The 24,462-nt window shown below is 44.1% G+C and overlaps 4 protein-coding genes and 1 pseudogene across 5 annotated transcripts in view; 4 read left to right on the top strand and 1 right to left on the bottom strand.

Annotated features, from left to right (window-relative positions):
- Nucleotides 1–399: 399 nt before the first annotated feature.
- On the top strand, nucleotides 400–971 carry CG31050 (uncharacterized protein). Of its 2 annotated transcripts, none has more exons than NM_001276110.1 (2): nucleotides 400–491; nucleotides 550–971. In NM_001276110.1, the coding sequence occupies exons 1-2, from the start codon at nucleotides 434–436 to the stop codon at nucleotides 735–737; spliced, it is 246 nt and encodes an 81-aa protein (NP_001263039.1). In that variant the 5' UTR covers nucleotides 400–433; the 3' UTR covers nucleotides 738–971. The 2 variants fall into 2 exon arrangements, with proteins under 2 accessions (NP_001263039.1, NP_733254.1); NM_170375.3 differs by having other exon boundaries at nucleotides 550–839.
- A 7,017-nt stretch (nucleotides 972–7,988) lies between these two features.
- CG14062 (uncharacterized protein) lies at nucleotides 7,989–9,295 on the top strand. The gene is made up of 3 exons (NM_001038985.2): nucleotides 7,989–8,034; nucleotides 8,092–8,484; nucleotides 8,555–9,295. The coding sequence occupies exons 1-3, from the start codon at nucleotides 7,992–7,994 to the stop codon at nucleotides 9,157–9,159; spliced, it is 1,041 nt and encodes a 346-aa protein (NP_001034074.1). The 5' UTR covers nucleotides 7,989–7,991; the 3' UTR covers nucleotides 9,160–9,295.
- Nucleotides 9,296–10,969: 1,674 nt separating this feature from the next.
- Nucleotides 10,970–12,259, top strand: CR46232 (annotated as a pseudogene).
- CG9988 (uncharacterized protein) lies at nucleotides 12,081–14,469 on the bottom strand. Its single transcript, NM_143368.3, has 3 exons — nucleotides 14,000–14,469; nucleotides 13,645–13,939; nucleotides 12,081–13,589 (listed from the first exon to the last, which is right to left on the bottom strand). The coding sequence occupies exons 1-3, from the start codon at nucleotides 14,455–14,457 to the stop codon at nucleotides 12,336–12,338; spliced, it is 2,007 nt and encodes a 668-aa protein (NP_651625.1). The 5' UTR covers nucleotides 14,458–14,469; the 3' UTR covers nucleotides 12,081–12,335.
- A 1,311-nt stretch (nucleotides 14,470–15,780) lies between these two features.
- The window catches only part of CG10011 (uncharacterized protein), a 27,161-nt gene continuing 18,479 nt past the window's right edge, over nucleotides 15,781–24,462 (top strand). The window contains exon 1 of the mRNA NM_143367.3: nucleotides 15,781–16,504. The gene's annotated coding sequence lies outside the window, so the exon portion shown is untranslated. The remainder of the gene's footprint in view (nucleotides 16,505–24,462) is intronic.

Genomic DNA, 24,462 nt, shown 5'->3' with positions numbered 1-24,462 from the left:
ATTTTGTGTGTGTGAGTGTGCCACTTTTGTGGCGCTTACTTTTTATCTGCGCTCCTTGGATTTGGATTTCTGCCACTGTTGCTCCTTAACATATCAGACCCAGGAGCCAGCAAACACAAACAGGACACGCACTTGCCCGAAACGCTCGTTCGCAAGTGTAAGTGTAAGTACTTTGAATAATAAGAATGCTCACTTTGATGGATGCGCAACAAATCTCTTAAGATTTATCAGCGGAACGATGACAACGCTGCGGATGGGTAATATGTTGTGTACACCGCGTCGAAGGCGTCATGATCCCCATAACAATTGAGGGATTATTCACGTGCTCGTAAACGTTCAAAGCAAACGATTTACCAAGACTTTCGTGTCACACAGTGTGTAAAAGTGTATAAACGTTAGCAAAGTCCCTGTGTCTCGATTTCGGTCAAACAAAATGCCCCGTCGAGTACTGGAAACCTACGGATTTGAACCAGCCAAGCAGCCATGTCTTCGTGAGTCCTTTCACATACTTACAAACCATAAAGAGTGCAACTTATGTACCGCATGCAGGCAAGTCAAAATTGGAACCCAAAGGTAAATGCGGCGCTACCATCAAGAAACAGCCAAAGGAGCAACCTGTTGAGCAGAAGAACCCGCTGAACTTCCTCCACCAGAATACCGATGGGGAACTCGTCGTGCATTGGACTCGTATTAGTGGAAGTACTCAGTCTCCCATCAAATTGCTGCCTCCTTGGTAGTTGTGTGTATCGCGCATAAATATTCTGTTTATCATGCTCTCTCGGAATCATGGTCGTACTAACAAAAGTATTGATAATATTTCCAAGTCAAAAATTAAAATCAAAAGCATAGTTTTTAATTTCCAGCTACCTGGTCACTAATACACAACCATTTTAGCTAAGCTATGGCTAGCTCTACTTTTAGCAAAAATATATATGTTTGTTACCTTTCGGGAACATTTAAATATAAATATCAAATCAAAACTTTTCCAAAATTGTCATAAAGCTGCCCTTAAGTATTATTTTTGATTGATAAGCTCATTTGAAGGCCCTAGGTATGCTTATTCAATAGACATGATACCATAGAAAGCGAGCGCACACATTCAGCTTATTTTCAGGATTTTTCGGTTTTTGGAGGGGGAAAAACAAGGAAAAAGACTCCGCTTAAAGTTAAAATACTAAAGTGAAATACTTAATGCCCTCGGCTTATGGGCGGGATTTCGATTCGACCTGGGCCGCGTGCGATAAATACACATGTGTATATCTGTCACACTGTGTCAAGTTTTAAATCGGCTTTCGGGTCGGCCAGCAGCTTCAATTTGACGCAATAATTTATATGTGATTTGGTCGCATTGCGGCGGCTTGTCAGGACGCAGTGCGTCCGGGCGCAGTTCGGTGGGGGATTTGTAAGTTCTGTTGACAAAATAAGCAAAATAATATATTACAAAAGTTGTGGCACGCGCTTCCGCCGGGATTTGGTTAATCGAATATGCACACAGTGGGATACGCTTCGAACTGGTCCAATCACTTCTCCGAACCGACCACGACGCATCATCATCATCACCATCGTGTGCTGGTCCTTGACAGATTAATTGGCCAAGTGCTCGGGAAAGTTGAGGGGCTCCTTTGGCCGCATTAAATAAATATATGGGCATGTGCTTTATGCAGCACCCAGGTGTTCTCCAAACTGGCCAAAGCCGAAGTGGTAAACTTTCCTCTAGCCAGCACATGCTAGTTGCCAGTTGCCAGTGGTGCGCTGCTAGTTGCAACATGCCCATGCAACCGCCACCCACCACTTGGGCGCTGGGCGCGAACTTGGCCCAGCAAACTTTTCCTGTTCGGTTGCGGATTGCTTTAAAGCGACTCTATTTATGCCACTGCCAGACTAGCCACTCACACTTGAAAAAATATAGTTTCAACTTTGGAGGAAGCTGCTTACATTGTGGGAACTTAAAGAGAAGTCCTTGATTTGATGTGGAACTTTCTTTAATCAAATGTAATTAGAATACTGACATGTTTGGATTTACTTTAAGACATGTTGTACATCGAAATTATATATTAAATCGAGATAAATATTATGCAAATTTTTTTGGAGTGGAGTTTGCTTCCTGAATACGGACCCTTGGTGACCGGGTGCTTATTATGCCCATTGCCGAGGGTATCGCGCTAAGTGGCTCCTGCATTGGGAATGGAAACTAAATGAATGGCCGCTTGAAATGCCTTCAAGCCCAAAGGATTAAATGCTCACTGCACACACAAAGGCGACGGATTGTGCCACCGCATTGTGAAAACAACTCATTTATCATAAGCGTGCTGCAGTGGGTATGATGATGGTGGTGCTGATGAGTGGGGCTCCTGGGGGCGGGGCAGCGGGATTTCGAAAGCGGACTGGAGCTTACGACAAAAGTAACTGACAACTGCAGATGAAATGTTGAAAGCGCGAACTGAACACACAGCGCAACAATTAATTGTCTCCGCATTCATTTGCCCATCGCCAAGATGCCAGCCAGATGCTATTCTATGGAGAGGAGCTGTAGGGGCTACAGGGGCTGACGCGATGGGGTCAAGGGGCAGGTGGGCGGGGCGGTCATTTGGTCACGGGTGCGGCAGCAAGTTGGTCCGCGCGGCACGCAATAATCGCCCGGCATTTGCCCTTAATTAATGGTTGAACGCAAAGTAATAAACGATATTTAAACAGAAATTGCTTTGTTTTTGCTGCTCTGCTTTTGTAATTGAAAGCAGACGGAATTCATATTTTATATGGCTGTCATAAAACTTTAACAACTATTTTGCCAGCACAAATAAAAACAAACTGAAAACAACAACGTTCCTTTTAATTAACTCAAAAGCTTGAGCATGCGATAAAGGCATTGGCCAATAATTACGCTTCTTTAATTAAAATATTTATTATTAAATAAGATAGGGGTCAGCAAAAAAAAAGCTCACCTGATCCAAGCGAAGATAATTCATTTTAATGATGACAGACGCCGACTCAGGGGTTCGTGCGTGTCAGGACAAAAGGCAAGAAAACTAGGACCAAGGATGAGTCCCAGGTGATCGGCTGAAATATAAGAAAAGTGTGGGAAACTGGAGCATAAAATTCATAAATAAGAGACTAACTAAGCTTTGAACCCATAGTATTTCTATAGATTTTAAAGTTAATTCCATTCCGTATTTCGACACCCATCAATCAGCGTAGAAGTTAACCCATCGCTTCATTTAATTCAGAAATCCAGCTCTTTTCGGCTTGCCGCAACATGACCAATCACTTTCACCGGCCACTGCGATCTAATTAATTTGTTGCAAAATAATTTATTAATTAGCATGTCAGTGTCAGAGATTTTTGGCCACGGCTTATCATTAAACAAAGGCGAAGCGGCACAGCAGATGGTGGGCGGCGGTGGGATTCCACCGAGAGGTAAATAGGCAATTAATCTGGCTCAACTGCGGACAGGTGTGTGCGCGAAAAAGCTGCATAGTAAAGCCGGGAAAACGGGCCGGGTCGGACCGAGCCAGGCCAGGCCAGGACAGTTGCCATCGGCCCGGCCATGTTTCTCTTTCGCCGGACATCGAGGAAGAAAGGACGAGCAAACTGGCGGAGCCAAGTGCGACACAGATGGAGGACAGCCAGCGGGATATTGAACGAGCAATTATTTATTAATTTAACAGACACGCAATGCACATGGAGTTATCTCGATGCGATTCCTGACATCCGTACCGATTGCCGGCAATTCGAGTTTTCGCAACGCAGTCGAATGTCAGGCGAGGATGCGGATTCAGATGCAGATTCACAAACAGTTTCGCATGCAATTGCAGTTGCAGTCGCAGTGCAGTGCGTGTGTGGCCATTAAGCATTTATGATGTGCATGTCAGCGTCGGGACTCCAGATTCCTGATTCCAGCTCCTGGCAGGACTTGCAGAACTGATTTCCCATGGTGACCTTTCGTGCGCAGGACTTTCCGGCTGGGCGGCTTTAATTCGACCAGCCAGGCTGGCTTAAGAATCATGAGACAATTAATCAATTGCCTTGATAAGTTGCCCTTAATTGGGCAGCTCTCGACGTATCAAGTGATTTGCTGACAACCATTCTCGGGCACATCCTCTTAGAAATTTTTATTCAAAAGTAGTCTGCTTTTGGGAATTTAATATAAAACCAACGCTGTATTTTCGGGGCTCAGCTTCTGGCTTTGGCCTCCTTTTCCACATCGCCTGAAGGGCTTGGCATTTTGGCTAGGTTTTAGCAAATTGCTGGGAGGCATTTGCCCCAAAGCCGAATCCAACCGAAACCGAAATGAAAACTAAAACGTCGCATTTTCCACTCACATCTGCAGCACTGCATTCGAGTCTCTGGGTCAGCAATTTGCCAAGTTTCTGGCAAGTGAAAATGAAAGCCCTCAGTGTCTGTGTATGTGGCGGTGAGTGCGAGTGGGGGGATATTGCAACGGAAGTGGGTAAATAGTGCAAGGAGGAAATGTACAAATAAATATTTGCAAATGAAAATGAACAAGGAAATTCAAGCGCCATGTGGCAGCGACAAGCGCTAAAACGTTTTCTATATGTGGGCAAGTGTCCGCAACGATAATAAATGCGCCTCTTTTGCCACACAAAAATTTGCAGCAACCCTGATCCAGAAATAGGTCAAAGAAAATTCGTTGGAAAATTCGTGAATTGTTTTACTACAGCACAATGGGCAGGAAATGACGTTTGTGAAAATACACAAAATATATTTCTCCCGTCGAGCCAAAATATCAAGGCAATGTGTGTATCCTCGCCCGAGTTTGTGGAGTATTTGAATACCTAAAATGCTATTGATCATTATATTAAAAAGCTTTTCTACCATAAATGCATAAAAAGTAAAGTCCCGTGGGACGCAATCATTTAGCAATGAATAAGCCTGAGCCCAAATCATGATTGAAAATTTAATGCGCAACTTTAAAGCCAAAGATTATCGCCAGTGAATCAAATTAATTCGAGTGCAGGAATTCCAGATAAAAGAGGAGCGAAATATGTAAAGGCAAAAATGCTAACCAACTGAATTATTTTCAAATCATTCTAGGCAAAAGCAATTTGCATCTCAATTGGTGCTCAAAAATTGAGGGGCGACGGCACGAAGGATCTGATGGGAATGGCAATCGGAATGGGTGTGCGGCATGGGGTATGGGTGAAAAAATGCTGCCACAAAGCGGCAATCAGTAACAGTTATAGCGGAAAATAGCTATAATATGAATAGGGCTGATATGAATATCTAGCCCAAAACAGGCAGAAAATTGCAAAAGTGCCTAAAAAGAGTCAACAGAAAAGGGGCTGCACACATGACTGAAATTAAAATAGCAACAGCAACAGCCGAGCTGATGAGCAGAAAGGATATTTGCGGGGCGGCTGGAGCTGAGGTCCTCCGGCAAGTCCTTCGTCCCCGGCAACCGCACAAAAGCAATTTCGATCAGGCACAAAGATAAGGAGCGGATTCGAGCAGAGAGAGAGAGAGAGAGAATGAGAGCCAACGCAGCACATCAGTTACAAAAATGTAGGCTACCCCCTGAAAAACACCCTCGAACATCCTGAAAACCAGACCCACACCTCAACAAAGGACCCGTGAAAGCAAAGCAGATAAAGACGAGCCGAAAAAACGAACAAGCTTGAAGGGCAGGAGTATCAAGCACACAAGGATGCGCTGCAGGATTCGTGGTTTAGGCCTCTTTTTTTTTTTGCCCCTTCTTTGCGGCTGCTGTAGGTGCGCTAAAATTATGCAAATCATCGTAATACTTTCCCGGCGCAAAGCAAAGCGGAAGGAAATTGTGTAAAAGCGGCAAGAAGGCTATATGTGCTGCTGCCTTGTCTGTCTGCTGCTTTTGGCAGCCTTTTCGGCAGGCTACAAAGCAAATAATTGCCCCAGAAATTGGGGCCATGCAAACTGTAATGTAATGGAGCCGTTTCGCTTTGAACGTCGTCGCATGTGAAGCCCTAATGATGATATTTCCCGAAAAGAACTCTGAATCAAATAAAGCGCCTGTGTTCGGTTGGTGGAAAACAGTAAAATGAAGTGAAATACTTGGGAAGTGTTTGCCCAGGCGACCGCAGTCAATGGTGGAAAGCTTAAAGACTCTTGGCCCATAAAAGAGTTTAAGCTGCCGCCCAGCCGAGCATAAAGTGCACACCCCTCTCGCCAGGATTCAGTCCAGCCGCCAGCATCCTTGGTTTCCGCTTCCTGTGGTTTGGTCGAAAAATTTAATAAACGTCAAGCTGAGTGGCAAAGAAGAACGAGGGTCCAAACATTGCACCTGCCGCTGACCGCATTCAGGAATGTTAGTGAAAAGGTGGCACGCCGAAATGCATACTTGTATGGCCGTATACACCCGTACGTATACACGTATTGTCCACACGAAGTAGCGGCGGCAAGTATGCAATATAGCGTATACGCCCCGTGACACATTTGGGACAGCCAGCAGCCTTGATCCCAGTGATATCACGGAAACTTCATAAGTCCCTCGCACACGCCCAAGACCCATCTCTGATTTATGGTCTTTAACTTGGTTAACTTGCCATCGCTCATATGTCCTCGTGGTCTTATAATTGCACTTCTAAACATGAGCCATTTATAAATCTTAGACTTGCAAAACTTTTCCCATTTCCCCAATAATTTCGCGCAACATTAACGAGCTTATTAATCGTTGCCCTCTTATAGTCAGAAACATCAAGCACGTCGCTCGCTCGATTCAGTAGACAGGACTCTGATCCTGGGATGAAGGACGCGTGAAATTGTCACACACAACCACATTTATGTGGGGTTGGGGTCGAGGTCACGGAATTTTATTGGTTCCCCGGTTTGGGTGGATGCCTTTTTTGAATAGCGCGACACATTAACTTAATAATTTAGTGGGTGTCGAGTGGGCTGTTATAAATATTTATAAGAGCCGCCCTGAGTGGGCCGTCGATGGCAGGACTAGATCTGCTGCTAAGAGCTACTCCAAACTATCCCATCCGTGCGAAGATTCCCCTGGATTCTCAGGCTCAATTGCGCGTAAAAGTCAAATGTCTGTGCCCTTCGCCCAAAATGCTTTCTTGGCACTTGGCAGATTCCAATACACACATGCAAAGTTTGCACGTCCTGGCATACACACACGTATAGGTATCCCATATACATGGCTCCTCTAAGTCGACGTTATATATGCGCATGTATTAGTTTTGGCCGCCATTTCTGCATGCCATACAAACGGAAAAGCTTACAGTCGTTAAGGGATTTAGCAGGCAAATATAAATTTATGAAATATTCGCAAGGATGTGCGAGATGCCCGTCTATGGTGGCTACTGCTATTGCACCTTTCCGCAAACAAACCAAAAGATCACACCGTTTTGGCTTGGTTAGAGCTACAGCTATACCTCCAGCCATGCAGCCATATAGATGGGGCAACAAACACAATCTCAGCCGCAAAACGAGTTGTTCTTGCCCACTGGACGTAAAGCTGGACATGGACAAAATCAATGCTAAACCAAACCAAATCGAACCCAACCCAGCCAAACCGAACTAATGTTATTTGTGGAACAAACAACGATAATAAAATCATGGGGCGCTGGGTAAATGGAAAGTGATTCGGTTGGTTCTGGTCAGGTTGTGGCATCGGGCCAATAACTAATTTCATTTAATCTGCCAGGCACATTTGCAATCGGCAAATGGCAGCATATGCACACAAAAGTTGACAATATCCGCATGAGGCCCCCGCTTTTAAACATTACCTGGGGCCCCTGATCTGGAAGTAATTAAGCCAGCCAGGTGATAATGTAGGCCACTCTTTTTCACCTTTAATTCGTTATCCAGTTTAAGCAATAATGATGTAATAATATAATTAATTTTGGATCGCTCGTGCAAGTCGATGCAAACAATAAAATTCGACAATGAATTGCACGTATTTTTGAAACAGTTGTGCACACACTTCTCCGATTTCCGTACAATATAAATAGACCTGCAAGCGATTAACTGCCGAGTTGAATCTTTCGGATATGTTGCGAATTCTACTTCTGCTACTGGCATTCTGTGCCTTGGGTAATAAATAAAAATATATTCTCGGCTATTGCTGGATGTAAAGTTTATATTCTTAAGCACATGGACAGTGCCGATTCACCAGAGCTCAAGTGCAAGGGACCAATCGGATCTTTATGGTGCGTGGTCAGAACCGCCAGCTGTCCCTTAAGCGAACAGCCAGTTCGGCGGTTGGCGAAACCCTGCAGATGTGGTGCAATCCCCGGGACATAGTGGCCACCACCTGCCAGGCGGGAAGGGTTCCAGCCTTCCAGCCACCCTTGCCCATGACCTGCCGCGCTGCTCCGGCGGCCATCACCACACCGGTCCAAGATCGCAGATGTCCGGCCACCATGTACCGGGTGGGCTACAACGTGGGCAACAACCAGTTCCTGGAGCTCTATCGCGCCTGCTTCGATACCAGAGCTGTGAGGGCTATCTTCGTGGAACACCGGGTGTATGGAAAGCCCTTCTGTAAGTACATATACAAAAGTGTAAGTTAAATCTTAATTATAAAATGAATATCAAACTTACAAATACTCAGATATCACCCGACCCTGTGTCCAATTTAGTTCGGATGGAGTGATCAGTGGCGCGGATGAAGCTAGCTATACGGTCCGAAATATCCACGGCACCTTTAGGAGGCTGTTTGGCAACAATCAGAACTATATACCGAACAACCGCGATGTGATCATCAATCGCGGACATCTGGCCGCCTCGGCCGACTTCTTCTTTGGTGACCAATTGTGCGCCACCTTCAAGTATGTGAATGCAGTGCCGCAGTTCAAGAGCATCAACGATGGCAACTGGGAGACCATCGAGCGATTCGTTCGTAATTCGGTGACCGGAAACAACTTTGTGAATGTGCGCACCGGGGCCAGGGGCGTACTCTCGCTGCCATCGGGCAATAGACCCAAGAATGTCTTCCTAAGTGGCAACAGGAACCCGGTGCCCCAGTGGATGTACAAGATAGTGCGGAACGCCAACAACCAGCCCATCGTGGCCTTCCTCACCCTGAACAACATCTACGCACGTCAACGTCCAGCTGCTCCCAACTTTTGTCAGCCCGTGAATTGCCCAGTGGCATTGGTCAACACGGCACAGGCTGGCTTTTCGTTCTGTTGCAACCCCGCCACTTTCAGGCCCTAATTGGATGCCTTTCTCAATAAGAAAAACCTGTCAGCCTTACAAAAATGTGAGGTTTTTAATATAACAAAATTCAAACATGGTAATAATTTAAACAATAATTTAAACTGAAATTAAAAGTATATTATTTTGGCTTTAGATCGCAAATCAATTTTCATTTTCATAAATCGTAAATGCTTGCGTGGCAGTTTAAAACGCGTGCGAACACTTCGAATTCATGGCTCATTCGGAATGGACTCGAGACGTCAGTTTTAATGGTCATTCAGCGGCTTCTCATAAATTTATCCCCCCCGGGCCACCACACTGCCACTGCCACCCGCTTTTGGCCCATTTAAATTCAAGCTGCGATTGTGGCGGAGGGCAAACGCTTTTCAATGCGTGCGAGTGCAATAAAGGCAGGCGGCCATGGCAATTGCTTGGCCGGGGGTTGCGCCTAAAAGTAGACATTAAATAAATTATTCAGCAGGGCATGGCTGTTTGTGTCTGTGCTGCTTTTAAATACGCACGCCTGCGAAATTGTTTTGTGCGTGTTCTGCCGGAATGGAGCTGATGGATATCCTGGATGGATAATGGAGCCAAAGGGCCGGGGACACTGGGAGCTCATAAAAGTGCAGAATAAATTTAGCAACCCGGACATGCGTTCAACTGGGCTCTCATAAAACCTAACAGTTGTAATTGTGCTGTAAACACGCAACTCAATGGCGTTGTGAATGGGCTGAGCACTTGCACCACCCAACATGCCGAGCACCCACATTCTGACCATCTCTATGCATCCATTCTGCACTGCGGCACAATTTAATTTATGCCCCGTTTTGTGGCCGGCTTGTTGATTTTGCTGCCCCTTTTACTTTTATTTCTATTTTTATTGACCATTACAATTCTACAACCGCACGATTTGAGTCACAAATTTTATATGGCATAATTCGGTTCGCCCCTGTGAGCATGCATTAAAAGTGCCCAAATAGCGCCAAATTGCTCGTAAGCAGTGGAAATTGCGTTACGCCCACTTCAAATTCAGACGGACGGAAATCAGACAAAAGCCTAGCATACTTTACCCAGCATTAACCATTTCGCAACATGGCCATTAAAACACATAGCCACTTAGACAACTCCCAAACATTTGGGCACAGAAAGCATTTCAATGACCAGACAACAACTGACAGACGAATAAAACAGGGCCATTATGCAGCCTCTGTCTGGCATGGATTTTGTAAAAGTTGAACCTTGCTATCGGCCACAAAAATCTATGGAAATCACTGGCTAACTAACCGCAACACCTCTTCCCAGGAAAGTGCCATCAAAATCCCAATAAAACACCTATCCATATGCACCACTAATGGCCAACTATGCTAAGCCATGCATAAACTGTATACATTTCCTTCTAAGCCAGTTCCTGTTACTGAATAGCTTTCGAAAATAAATTTCATCGGCAGTAAGAAAAAATATGCACCAATTACTACGCATTTTCCAAGTGGAAAATGTGCCTGAGTGCAGAGCCGCCCAGAAAAGTAATAAAATCGATTTTTCATGCATTTAGGTAAGTAGAAAAAGAGGAAATATGCCCATGGCCAAAAATAGTCTGTTGTCTGAATGCAGACACGTGCCCACGAGCCTGTCCAGAACAAAGGGCCAGGCCAGAAAAGCCGGTCTAAACGGTATATAAGCACCAGTTGCTCAACTCATTGATCAACAAGCACGATGGAAGTGCAACAACTACTTCTAATCGTAGCTATTGGACTCGGATTGGGTAAGAAAACATATATGTATATAAACCACTTATAACCTGGTGATTCTAAATGAAATTCATATCAATAAGGAATCCTTCCGTAATGCACCAAATAATGCTCATTGCAGTGCTCCTGTCCCAGGCGGACTGTCCGCTCTCCAGAGCAATGATCGAGGACACCAATAGGATCTTTACGAACCGCAATGCCGCCGGCAACTTCAGCAGGCCATTCCCAATGCGATGCCAAAGACCACTGGCTGCCTTTGGCCCTTTAAATCCACGCGGCAGGACAATAAATATATATCTGCAAAACAAAGCGGCGCTTTAATGTATTGCAGTGACTTTTTGTCACTTAAGAGAGATATTTGCTTTCAATTTTGAATTTACCAGGACCTCAACATTTTTCAACTGAGTCACGTAAGCTCAACCCCATCACATGATGAAACCCTGCTTAATGATTGCCCCGACGAACGGTTTCAAGTGCGGAATCTTATTATTCTCTACTGCACCTTAGATTCAATTTTAGATAGGTTTTTATGAGTGCTGCTGACAAAATGCAAGCCACATAAAGTTCATTGGATGCAGCTGAAAGCTCGCTGGGAAAAGAAGGGCGACTCCTTTGTTATTAAACGTGCGCTTGTGCAGGTAAACAACCCACGCGATGATAAGCGCAGATAAGTCCGACTGAAAGGAGCGGAAAGAGAGGTGAGCTCGGATGGCTTCCACCTTTCCATCCGCCCTTTGAGCCTAGAAAAAGCTCACGGCAAGGTACCCATGCCGCTTATCACCGATGACCTGCGAGGCGCCTTGATGAATGTCTGGATTATTTAGAGCTAGATATATAGGAAAAGCTCTAGCATGAGCACTTTTGATTGGTCAGGTCTAATCTCGATCACCAGTTCCATCTGGAAGCGGCGACTGTGAAGAAGATCGCGCTGCAGTATCTGTATCTGTGTTTCTGCAAGTAAATTTTATAGATGCAATCATAAGTTGAGATTACCTTCAGTTCTAGCTACTGCAAACAAAACAAGAACTGTTATTTCGATTCGAAACTAATAAGAAAAACTACTCAATCCGATATCGAGCATTCTCAGAGTTAATTTACAATTAATTTATAATTATAACTTACATATGTTTATCAGACAATAAAGAGAACAGCGACCCCCTACTAACAAGGAATATAACACCAAATGTTTTTCACAAAAGTTAAGAAATATAATTGCATGTCGGAACTCTATGAAATTTGTTGATAATAAAAATCAATATAGCCAAGTAGTCTGAAATTTGAATACCTTGTCTTATCTATAGGGAAACTTATCAAATATCGTAGATCTTGTTTCACCGAGTAACATGATTAAAAAAAAGATATCCCTAATTATGTAATCATTTAACTTATTATTCAAGTAAGGGAGGCAATAAAAACAATAAAATATTTAAATATCTGTACAACATTCTAATCATCTTTGATATCACACTTGCAAATACAATACATCTTGTCGGTTTTATCTTTTACACATGTTGAAACATTTTCATAGCTGTCGAGCCGACTAATAGTAGGCACCTCCACCTCCACGGAATCTGTAACATTATTGAAGATAACGGTGGCCCGGAAGTCGGCGGAGTTCTGCTTCACCTTGAACATGGTGCGATAGGTGCCTAACTCCGCACGAGGCACATCGTCGTGGAAGTTCTGGTCTAGCTCGACTTTCATTTCTGTCAGGTGAATATAGCTGAGCGTGAGTTCAGAACAAATCTTACTCAGATTCCTGCCGGCCAGATACTCGTTGATTCGACCGATCACCTTGGGGGCAATGCTCTTTGCCCATTGCGTATCCAGTCTTTTGTAAGGCACACAGGTGCAGAAGTGCTCCGGTATTCCGGCATCCTCACACGACCTTGTCTCATCGACGGGATAAAAAAGGGATTGGCACTTGGGACAGTCGGCCGCTTTGGGCAATGTTTGACCATCTGGAGTGCCGCCCAGTTCGATGATGTGTTTCAGGGTGTTGTGCAGATCGTAGTTGGATGTAAGCCGATTCCGATTCAGCTCAAGGGCCCTGGCGTATTCCGGATACTGAGCCCGGAACCAAGGCGGCAAATAGATAAACATCGAGGGAAGACGCTCTTCCAGGAATCCACTCGGCAGGGACATGAGTCTGCCATAGCGTGAGCCATGATCCGAGAGGAACACCATAATACTCTGATCGAACACACCATCGGCCTCGAAGTCCAGCAGGTACTGAAGCACATAGTCCTCCATTTTCGAGGGCATTTGGAAGCTGTCGTGGCTGAAACTGTTTGACCAGAACAGACCCCAAATGGGTCGCTCATCCACGAAACGGTTGGCAAAATTTCTGGCCATGTCGTAGGCATAACTGCTCGTGATCCGCCGGCCGATACAGTACTTCATCGAGCAGTCACTGCATTTCCAGGTGTTCAGGCCCGATTCAATGGCCTTCTGCAAGGGCCTTAAGTAGAAGTCGGTGGGCTGCTCCAGGAAACCCGGTTTCCAATAGTTGAATGTATTAATGCCTGCCTCATCCTCAGCATAGGCTGTGAGATAGCTGGCATTCCGGAAGTAGTGCCATATAAAAGGGGTCCTATCTAGGCACCCATCCTCGTGCCAGTTGCACACCTTCTTAATGGCCGACTCTGGATTGTAGCCTGTCAAAATGGCCAACAGATTGGGGAAGGTGTTGTCGCCTATCTGCACATGATAAAATATTTAGTCCTCGTTTATAAATCCCGCTTTCTTTACCCACCTTATTGTATCCTTGCTGCTCGAACCACCCGTCCCTCGTTAGGAACTTATAGACCTTCGGCATAGTTCTACGCAAATTGATCCGCGAAAGGCTGTCTATGCCGAACATAAGGACACTTGGCTTCCTCTTGGACGGTTTCAGCGAGAGTCCTTTGGGTGGTGGCCTGTATTGAATGAGGTTATACGCATCGCTCTGCAAAATATCCGACTCGTTGCCAAGACGATGGCAGGTCAAGATCAGGCCCTCAACATGGAGCGGCACCTCGTAGTTCTGAGAGAAGTATTTTCGCTCCATCCTGAAAAGTATGAAATTAATAGGGAGTTGGTTCTAAGCAACAAATCAAGCAAGATATTACTTATCATAACTGTCGTGCTTACGGTCCCGCGTTATCTCCTGATAATAGCAATTGTACTCCCCCCCATTGGAGTTGAGAATAATGGAGGCTAACGACTCATTGATGAAGAGTACATATCGCTGCCGACTGATGTCATAGATCGGAGTAACCAGGGCGGTTTCGTTTGAGCAGGTCTCAAAATGCTCGGGGTGGAAAATGGCCATTGCATCTGAGGCGAAGGGATCAACATACGGGATCTTGCACTTGGCGGACTCCACAAAATATGCGGGCCGGACTACATCCTGTACATTTCGATCTTCTTCAGCAGGAGGAATGTCGGAATTTGTGTCATCCGATCCTGTGACTTCTGAAACTCTGGGCTTAGTATTTGCATTTTGGGTTTTGATGCCGAGAATTACGATTATTGCAATTAGGCAGAAGCAGAGCCATTTATGAATTGGTTTTAATAGGGTTATCATGACTGTTTAGCAGCCAACGATAGCTACACACAAACTGTTCAGACCATCCGGAATGTCTTGCCATTAAGAGAGCCGTTATATTCTCTTATCGCTATACCGTTAAGGAAATTAAATATGTTTCAATTTTTTAAAACAACTTTTAAGGTACGGAAACGTTAATTTATTAATTGGTGAATGCTGCCAGTGAAAGTAAGAACGCTACATTTCATTATTTTTCTGGCATATCGATAGATATTGGAGACTACATATAATGAGAAAAATGGGAGGTTTTTGGTGTTAGAGTGGCAAGAAGTTTTTTTTATCAAACCGATGGAAATTATGAAAAGTTTTTTTTTATCAAGCCGATAGAAATTATAAAAGATTATATAGTCGGATTATGTAGTGTTACTTAGTTTTCAACGAATCTAGTATATCATTACTCCGTTATTCCTAAGACGGCGGCTGCTGCTGTGCATCCTATGCACTTCTATGTCGCCTGGATGTGACGCCATACAACAGACGGTAACACCAAGCTGATCGAGTGTGGATCGGCAGATAAAGCTGACGGGAATCTATGATAAGATTCGGGCCCCCACATCTTAAACAAAAAAAATAACTCCTAGATGGCGACACCATCACCATACGACATTCGGTCAACTACAAGCGAATATATTTTATATTTTACACTATCTTTACTACGCTTTCAAAGAACTCTGTGATTTAAGCGATATGCTTCTGTACAAATTTTTACAATCACTGCTAGAATTTAAGCCCTACACCTGGTTAGTCAAATAAAATATGGAGTGTGTCATTGCTAAAACGGGAAACATTGGGGAAATTCTGTTTAAATGTAGATACATACAAAAAAACTGAATATTACGAACTACATTTAATACAAATCTACAATTTGTCAACATTAATGTCCAAATACGAAAAAAAAGTCGTTGTTTATAAGATAATTTAAGATAAGATAATTTATAATTTATAAGATTCAAAATAACTTAGCTTAACTTTTTCAAACAGCGAATGAAACCACCTTAGCCGAGTTGCCCTTCGCCTAGCGGAGTTCGACACCAACCATAGAGCACTGCTTACACAGGAGACTATTTATAAAATGATCGCACCCCGGGATATTTATTCTTTTTCTTTGCATTTAATTAGAATATTGAAACACATTTTAAACCTAAATAAAGAAGTGTGACATCTTGCTTAGTGGCCCAGTGCAAACGGTTATCGATAGCTCGCAGTAGTGTGAATACTCTGCGAACGCGATTTTGAGCTCGGGAGAATATCTGGATTTTTTAGGGCATTCAGTTGCGCATTTGGGGGATTTTCGTTATAACTGCAGCAAACACCCTGCGCGTTTCGATTCGATTGGTTCTTGAAATGGTAAAATGCGGCTGGGCCGTCGAAAAAATTGAGAAAAATAAATCGCGTCGAGTGTGGGACGCGAACGGAATCGCTGTGAAAATACCGAGTTAAATGTGCGTGATCGAAACTTTCCTCCGAAAAGGATCTGCAATCGAAACGGAAGGGAAAACGCAGAGCAAGACATCCTTGCCCACGCAGGATAGCTGTGTGAAGAAGACGCGACGATAGGCCAAGAGGGAGGGGGAGCACAAACAGGATAAGCAGTGGCAGAAGAAGAAGCAGAAGGCGGAGCCGCATCTGCCGCAGTCAAAACAAGAGAGGAAGTGGAACAAAAGCGAGATAAAAGTGCATTCAGCTGGGGGAAATGTGAAATGTGAACGATGTTGCAACGTCGCGCTGCTTGCATCGCCAAGTAAAAGCAGAGTCAGAGGAAAAGCAAAACCAAAGCAAAGCCAGAACAAACAAAATACACAAAGTGAGAGAGGAGAGAAAGAGAGCGGTAGTGTTTGGTGTATCTGTGTGTAGTGCGTTCGCGTGTGCGCTTGTGTGTGTGCGTGTTACTTTGCTCACAACAAATTATCGTTTAATTTGCTTCGATTTTGCGACAACAACAAGCAGTGCGAAAGGGGATGTCCTTTCCACCACCACCACTATCACCACCGCCTGCTCCCTAAGGTCATAGGTCACCAGCCAGGAGGTGAGTAAATCAAGTTGTTTGAATTTTGTTACCCAAAACTCTTTTGCACCTAACGATAACAAACTGAAAGCCGCGTAGGAAACGAATGCCAAATTTAACCAAAATAATAAAACACGTTTGCCAACGCCAGCAGCGGCGACAACAACAGCAACAACCCATGTCCAATTAAAGTTGCAGTAGGGAAAAAAAGAATGAAAAAAAAAAACCGGCATGCCGGCTGCTGCAATTCAGAGCTGCTCAAAGTTAAACGAGCCAAGTAACAGCAGAAACAACAAAAACCGCACACCAGCCACAGTGGAACCTTACAAAGTCGTCTTAAAACCTTAGATCGTATCCAAAAGTTACACCTTTACATCTGAAGATACATCCTGAGATTAGTATATATCTGGAAAAACAATTTGGCTTTCAAAAAACATTAGAAAAGAAAATTCTGTTAAAATTTGTAATTGGGTAATGCATATTCGAAAACTTTTTCTCAGTTCTTAACTTAGTTAAGTCAGATTATTTTTTATTTAATCTCAAAACAGCTCGGGTTACACAGGTACCACTGTGCAAAGGGTACACAAATCGCGTGAGTGGTTGGTGCCTCTTTGTGGGTGTGAGTGTGTTTTGGTTAGCAATACTACACCAACTCGCGGCGCACTTTAAATATTTTGCCCAACTACACAGAGAATTGTGCTTGGGCTGCGGTTTTTTCTGAGCCGCCAACTTTTTGAAATGAAAATAATCATAATCAAGGGCTGGGCGCAGAAGTGGGAGGCTTTCAACAATGCCACACCCACTCGAATCCCCCAGCACAAACAGTTACTTCGTTTTTTTTTTCTCTTTTTCTCTGGAAAGCCAGAATGTATGAATGAGTTAATCAGAGAGCAGAGGCAAAGCGCCAAAAGGCAACAGTCAGCAGACGCATCGTCTGCCCGGCTCACTGGCTGGCATCGCCATCATCAGCAAACAGCCAAACAACACACAAAACGCAAAAAACAATTGCACTAAAGTTTCACTAGAATCTGCAATGAATCAGAAGGGAAAACCAGGAAGAGGGGCAAGCTGAAAGTGCTGGCTATAAACTGTAAACGTAATACCCTATTTCAGTTCGGAGTTATACATCCATGTCAATTATTACAGTATCCTAAAGATACAACAGTCATAGGGATAGCTTTATACCGTGATGATTGTAATAAGAGCGAGAATAGAAAGTACCAAAGCAAACAAATTAGAAACAGGTAGTATTATATTGCATAAGCTCATGCCTAGAGTTCGTTCCAGCTAAGTGACCCATTCGGTTCGGAGTGTATCAAATGCCATGACAAAGATTCCGACGATGAGTCTGCTGTAAATTGCGATGGCATTCTGCGCTTAACGGGTTTTTTGTTTGTTACATTTTTCGACATTTGCGCCATTGACGTAATTGTTAGACCCGGCCCAGACACACTACTCAACTGAACCGTCAGCAGTCCGTCTGACACCGCCACTCCAGAGATCCCGAGCTGCAGTATAACCATTCCCAGAGTTCCCAGCGCCATGGCCATTTGAATACCCATTTCCATTTCCATTTGGAACCGTCGCTCCCGTCTGCGCCTTTTTCAAGCTCAAGAGCAAAGTCGGCTTTGCCTTGGTCTTTTCATGAATTTGCATTTGCGGCGACCGGGAAAATGCTTGTATTTTCAGCGGGTATTTTTCATAATTTTCTGCTCGCGCTCTCCGATTTTTCCAGCACATTTTTCCTTTTGGCTCGCCCGGCCCGGCGCACGGTTCGTTGCACTTTTGTCAAGCTTTTGGCAAAGTTTTCGGCTGAATTTTCGTGTTATTGTCGGAATCGCATAGAAGAAATGAATGGTCTGATAAATACTGGATGCCTAGTAAGCCGAGCAGACCAAACAGCGCACCAAACCGCCGCTGACTGCCAATTTTGGCGGACCACAAGCAATTAAAATTTAATTTGCCCAAAACCTCGAGCACATAAACCGCAGTATTAAAATTTAACAACGCAGCAGGTCCTGCGGCCAAACTGCCTACTGACTGGGGCCCACTTTAGAGCCCAACACTTTGGATCCCAGATCCCAGCACAAATTAATTGAATTGAGACACATTTGCGAGTGGCCGCAGAAAAGAGAAATTATTTCGGGAACGATTCCTGTGGGCGGCGTTGGCACATCAAATACATTTATAATTTTATTAGGCGACTTTTACCCATTCGCCAGAATGACGGGGAAATGAAAGGTCCTTGGCAGTTAATGTACCGAACTCACGCACTCCATGACAAGCGCAGAGGGTACACTGAGAACAATAATTGAAATGCCTTTCCTTTACAATATCTATTTGTTATTGGAAGTTTCTTAAATGCCCTCTTATCTTGGGTCTTTAAGTGTCAGGCACAGGAAACTTTGTAAAGGATACAACGACTTGTTTTTCTGAGTGTACGGTCAAGTCAAACTGAGTCATTCCCATTCAACGTGAGATGCGCTGAGGAGTGTGAGGCGCCTCCTACGATCGACCATAAAACTGTTTGTGTTTGACTGTCGCGCAACCTTGTAGCAGAGTGTATTGTTTATGTGCCGGCAACACGCTGAGGTTCCGGCAAATCCAGCTCCATCCTCGGCTCTTGTCCCACTGTGCGGGTGTGTGCTAATGACGCCGCACTTAACCCATGTTACCCGAAAACGGGCGTGTCCAATTTCGCCCGGCAGGTAGTCGAAGTAGGGTCGAATCGAGCACCTCGATTTTTATGAGCACTTGACAACTCTATAAACAAAGAACGCTTATCACCCCAAGAACAGCTCCTCGACCCTTTAATCTAACATATATCTTGTTACACAAAGTCTAGCACTTGAGCTGCAATTTTCACACGGCTTTAATGCTCGGTTTTATGGCTGATATGCCAGCTAGATAGCTTTAAGCCCGTCCCAAGTCTCGTTGCTCTCTGGATTCCCTACAGACAGTGCCCCCTAACCGAAACAAACAGGGCCAGCAGAAATATGGCGAAATGAAAGCAGCATTGCGAATAGAAAAACTGGCAAAAGATGAAAAACTTACGAAGTAACTTTTCGCTTTGCGGAGAGGAGAAGCATTCACAGGCTGTTCCAACTCAAACCGAAGATTTGTGTGGGTTTTTTGTGTGTTTCTGGGCCTTCTGCCTCCTCGAGATCTCCAAGTTGCATGTTGTCAAAATTGCTTTGACGTTTTATTAGTTTCCAACTGGCCCCCGAGCAGCCGCACTCTAACAAACCGACAACATCATCATCGCCATCCCCATCGTCATCTGCTGGCATGGCAAACAAAAAACAGAAAACAAAAAAGACAAAAATAAAAAAATAACACAAAATCGACGGGAAATTTACATAAGAAACGTTGAAGGATGCTCCACGGACCGGGCACACTTCACTCTAGCCGGCGCTAAAAATAACAAAAAAAATCAAACTCCCAATGCGCTGACCAAAGCGAAATGAATACTCTGTAGGAAATAGCAATGCGACTCCGTGGACGAGCACATTTGAAAATAGTTTGCGGCATGTCAAAAAGCCAGTGACCGCATTAAATTTTCTCCTCTCCAATAAACGAATTTTTTCCCATTTTTTTTTTTTTTTGGAAGGCATCCAGGGGCCCAGCGAGAAAAGCCGCAGCCGCTTGCATTTGATCGGGCAGCCAGCTGGGACCCCTGAGATTTACGTTCTCATCCCGCAACTCTTACACTTTTTCATTTTTTTGGGGTAGAACGATGCTCGCGAGCAGTTTGTTTTCCCAAGGCAGCAGATTTGGTCATTGATTAATCACACGGAATGGGAATTTATTGGGGAAATCAAACGATCAAAGGCGCCTGAGAATCAAGCGGATTGCGAAGAGCTGCTAAAATAAGTCATTACAATAATATTGTATTAATTATCTTACTTTAGAGGATCTGGGGTTGAAGCTAAAAATGATTTGGCAGCTAAATAAATTTGTAGAAAATAAATTATAGCTCATACTAATCCTCAGAGTTTCGTTTTGTTTCTATTTTAGTCAGGTCCCAACGAATATCACGAATCTTAAGATTAAATGCAAAGAACCCTTTGATTAAGAGCTGAAGTGGGGGATTTTTTTGTCATGAAATAGATCCACATTCATCCCATGGTCTATACAAAATGAAAAGGGCATCTAAGCGTCGTCTTTGCCCCTTCAGTTCTGTGCAGCAAATGGAGCACACGGCGCAACTCCCAAAAATGAGATTTGTGCACACGGCTATTTTTGTGGCCAATGCAGCCGGGCAGGAAAATAAATCGGAAAAAAAAACCCATGACAAATAGTTCAAAGGCCCAACTCGTTGAGAGATATTTTTTCCGGCGTCAAGTGTGTGTAGCTTGTTATTTTTGGCCCAAAACGCTGGACTGGACTCGACGCACCCAAGGTGGAAAGAGACTGCACATGACAGAGGGAATAATTAATTCATTGCATTGGCCAAACGGTTTTCGGTCGGCTCCGCTCGGTTCGGCTTGGATCACCCCAGCTCACCTCTAAAATGGGTCAGCAATTGTAATTGTAAGCCGTCAGGCGGTTGGTTGGTTTCCTGCCTTTTGTTTGACATAACGATCATGAGATTATGACGACGACGACGCCCATGTTGCGTCACAATGCCACGCCCATGGCGTCATTTGCCCTTTTGGCCTTTGCTCCAGAATCAGATAAATTTGGTTATTGCGTTTTATTGGCGTGTTAAATTGTTGCAACTTGCAGGCCATGTGTCTATCGATTGTCTGCCCCACAGGCCCAACTCATTAAGTGAAATTGCCATAAAGACAAGCGGTTCGGTTTGTCGCTCGCCGTTTTCCCCCCAGTATTTGCTGGCTTTGCCTTTTGTAATTCAACTGATTATGAGATTGTTGACTTGTGTGCGCCTTCCCTTCCTGTGCGTCGTGATTCGAGGAAAGGGGGTGAAAGTGCCGGGCCTGGGGCTATATATATCAACACAATGAGCGCCAGAATAATAGCACTGTAAAGTTAGCACTTCTTTGCTTTTAGAACTCTTAAAAAGTTCGTGTTTCCAGGGGGTCAGATAATGTGATGTAAAGGGTACAGAGTTCCAAACAACTTTCGTTACTTCAACAAAAGTTTGGTCCAGCTGTGTAGGAATCCTTTAATCTTTCTTCAGAACCGAATTGTAATATACATTTCTAACATATTAAGTTATTTAATAATGTACGTTGAACTTGAAATATTTATATATTTATATTTATGAGCAATCTGCCTCTTAAGACTTTATAAAGGTATTTTTGTATTATCAAAGCTAATGAATAGTGAAGAGTGAATAGTGAATAATGAATAGTACTATATTCATATGTATATAGTGTCCTATTGTTTTGTCGGCTACTGTTGGTACTTGGTATGAGCACTTTTATGCGGCTCCTCTTGTTTTTGTGCTTTATTTACGTTCTGCTTTGGAGCAGCACTTCGCCATGGTCAATGGCCGATCCGCTGCATAAAGTGGGTTCTGAATCCGAGGCTATGGGATATGGAATACGGAATACGAAATGGGGGATACCATGGGGCATGTGTTATGATATAATCTGCGGTTGCCAGCGAGTGGAATAACATTTCTTCTAAGACTTCCATGCTGCTGTGCGTGGTGGCAGCTCGCTCCATCATTCGTTCGCAGCTCCCCAGTGCCCCAAACCACGCGCCACTTGCATATATCCACACACATTGCCGCTTTGTCAGCTGCCAACAGCGATGGCTAAATTAAAAAAAGGGGCAAAAAAGTGAGGAAGTATAGAGAGGGCCGCCAGCAAGTGCCGTTCAGTCTAACTAACGGCCCGACAAATGGGAGTGGTGTTAGCATTTCAGTTCTCAGTTAGTTTTCCATTTGCTCACAAGATGAATGCAAACAAACACACAACACGGCAGCGTAATACTCCTCAAAATTAAACTGGGACGACGGACAGACTGATGGTATGGGCGGACCTTGCAGGTCCTTTTAAGCAGCGCGCCATAATTTACATAACACTCACTTGCACTTAGTGCCTGACCTAAATTTGACAGCCACCTGCTAACGAAGCCCGTTCTGCCAGAAAGAAAATTCCATGGGGCCTTTTGTGAGCTACCAATGGTGGGGTGGGTGGCTCGCGCGGGTGGCCCCGGAAAATCCAGAGATCGTGGGCTGTAATTAACTCGGGGCGGTGTGGGGGCTGGGGCAGGATGAGAGAAGCCAGCAGGCAGCCGCAAAGGTCAGGGATTTCGTGTCTGCCGCAGAAGGCGTAAGGTGAAAGCGAAAATGCTCGTAATGTGGGTCTATGTAGAGCTATGGCTAAATATTCATAAATTCAGCTATTTGCTTAATTCGTTTGGCACCCAAGCAAGCACGGGAATAGAGAAAAGCCATTAGGGCCCTCTAACTGCCTTATGAATGATGATTCATATTGTTGCTGCATATTGTGCAGTACAACTTTTACCAACTTCATTTATTATGATCAGCAATTTAACCTTTCACTTTAAGAAATTCGAATGCTTTCGAATATAAGTTGAATTAAATTGTTAAATTAAACGGCAAGCTAAAAACATAAACTATGCTATAGCAAACTAAACATATCGGCTTATATTTATTACTTGTTTTCAGAGGAAAGCTAAATTTGTAATGAAATATGACATCATTTTTAGATGTTGCGCGATATGTAAGCCAGTTTTATGGTCCACTCTTTCGAGAGTGGAAGTTAAGAACCAAATGCTTTTGGCTTTTAAGGGTGTTGGCTTTTAATGGGTTGCATTGTAGCATGCCCCGCCCCTCTTCACATATCCCAGAGTCCATTGTTGATAGCCGATTGCAAAGACTTGTGCAACATGCAGCGAACATTTATCATCGATGGCAGAGCTCAAATGGCACGTTTCGATGGGCGCCCAGGCAATTTACGCAATGGAAAGTGTTTGCCATCTGTGTGTGTGTGTGTGGGTGGTCTCGCCCACTCAGCCATTCCCCTCAGCCATCCTCCCCAGGCAAAATGTCCAACTTGCTATCTCTTGGATTTCCATTTAGCTTTATTGTGTAGCAGCGACAATTTCAATTTCTATAGACAGGGTAAGGCCTGATTAATGAATGAATACCCAAGTCAAGTGACAGAAATGTTGTTTAATTTACGGCTCCAGTCGGCGGATGAATGAGTACTAAACAACAAACAAGGAAGGGAAAAATGTTGACAGTAAACCGGAGAAATCCTTACGTAAACGGCGCTGCGCTGACTCATTCAGCTTAAATCTTCCGCCCATTTACTGCATATTAACAATATAATTTGCAGTGTGCCATTTTGAACGGGGAATAAGAGCCTGTCAGCCAGCCCTGTGAAGTTGGTGTTTTTACACAACCCCATTGTGTGCACTAAGCCAAAAGTTTAGAGTGCTGGGACGCAAACTTCCCATCCCCGGTTGCATTAGCCGAGCTGCCACTTCAGTTTGCCGATTGGCATTGTATTGGCCTTTCACTGCTCGAGTTGGCCGACAAGTGGCCGAAACTTTTGCCAGCCTGACCCATATACGTCTGCCAGTTCCGGGAGGGCATTTTAATTGCTTTGTTTTATTGCCACTACCATTTCCCCAATAAAGTTCTTCTCTGCATGCTTGGAAAATTTGTGTTCATTACCTAGAAGCCGAGTCCTGACCGCTGGATAGAATCACCAGGAATTACCATTAAAATCTGGCCGCAATTTTGGTCAAATATCCAAACGCTTTAACTGAGCATTGTGCAATCGGTGCCAACGAAATTTGCACTTCGCTAATTCCAAAGCAAACACAATGCTCGAATTGTTTACTCATTACTTTTCGCTGGGGCCAGTTGTATTTATATTTTTCTTTTCGAAGTGAGGCAATCGAGGCTTCTAGTCAAATGCCCATAATCTATATATAAGTATGGCCAGGCACCGCACAATTATGGCAATAAATATATCAGCGTTAATGTATGCGATTTGGGACCAACTGTTAATTAGCACTCCCTGCCCCAAAAG

This window comes from Drosophila melanogaster, chromosome 3R, assembly GCF_000001215.4.
Source record: "Drosophila melanogaster chromosome 3R".
In the NCBI taxonomy this organism is placed as follows: Eukaryota; Metazoa; Arthropoda; class Insecta; order Diptera; family Drosophilidae; genus Drosophila; species Drosophila melanogaster.
Note: the sequence above shows the minus strand (reverse complement) of the source record. Positions and strands in the feature narration are given on the sequence as shown.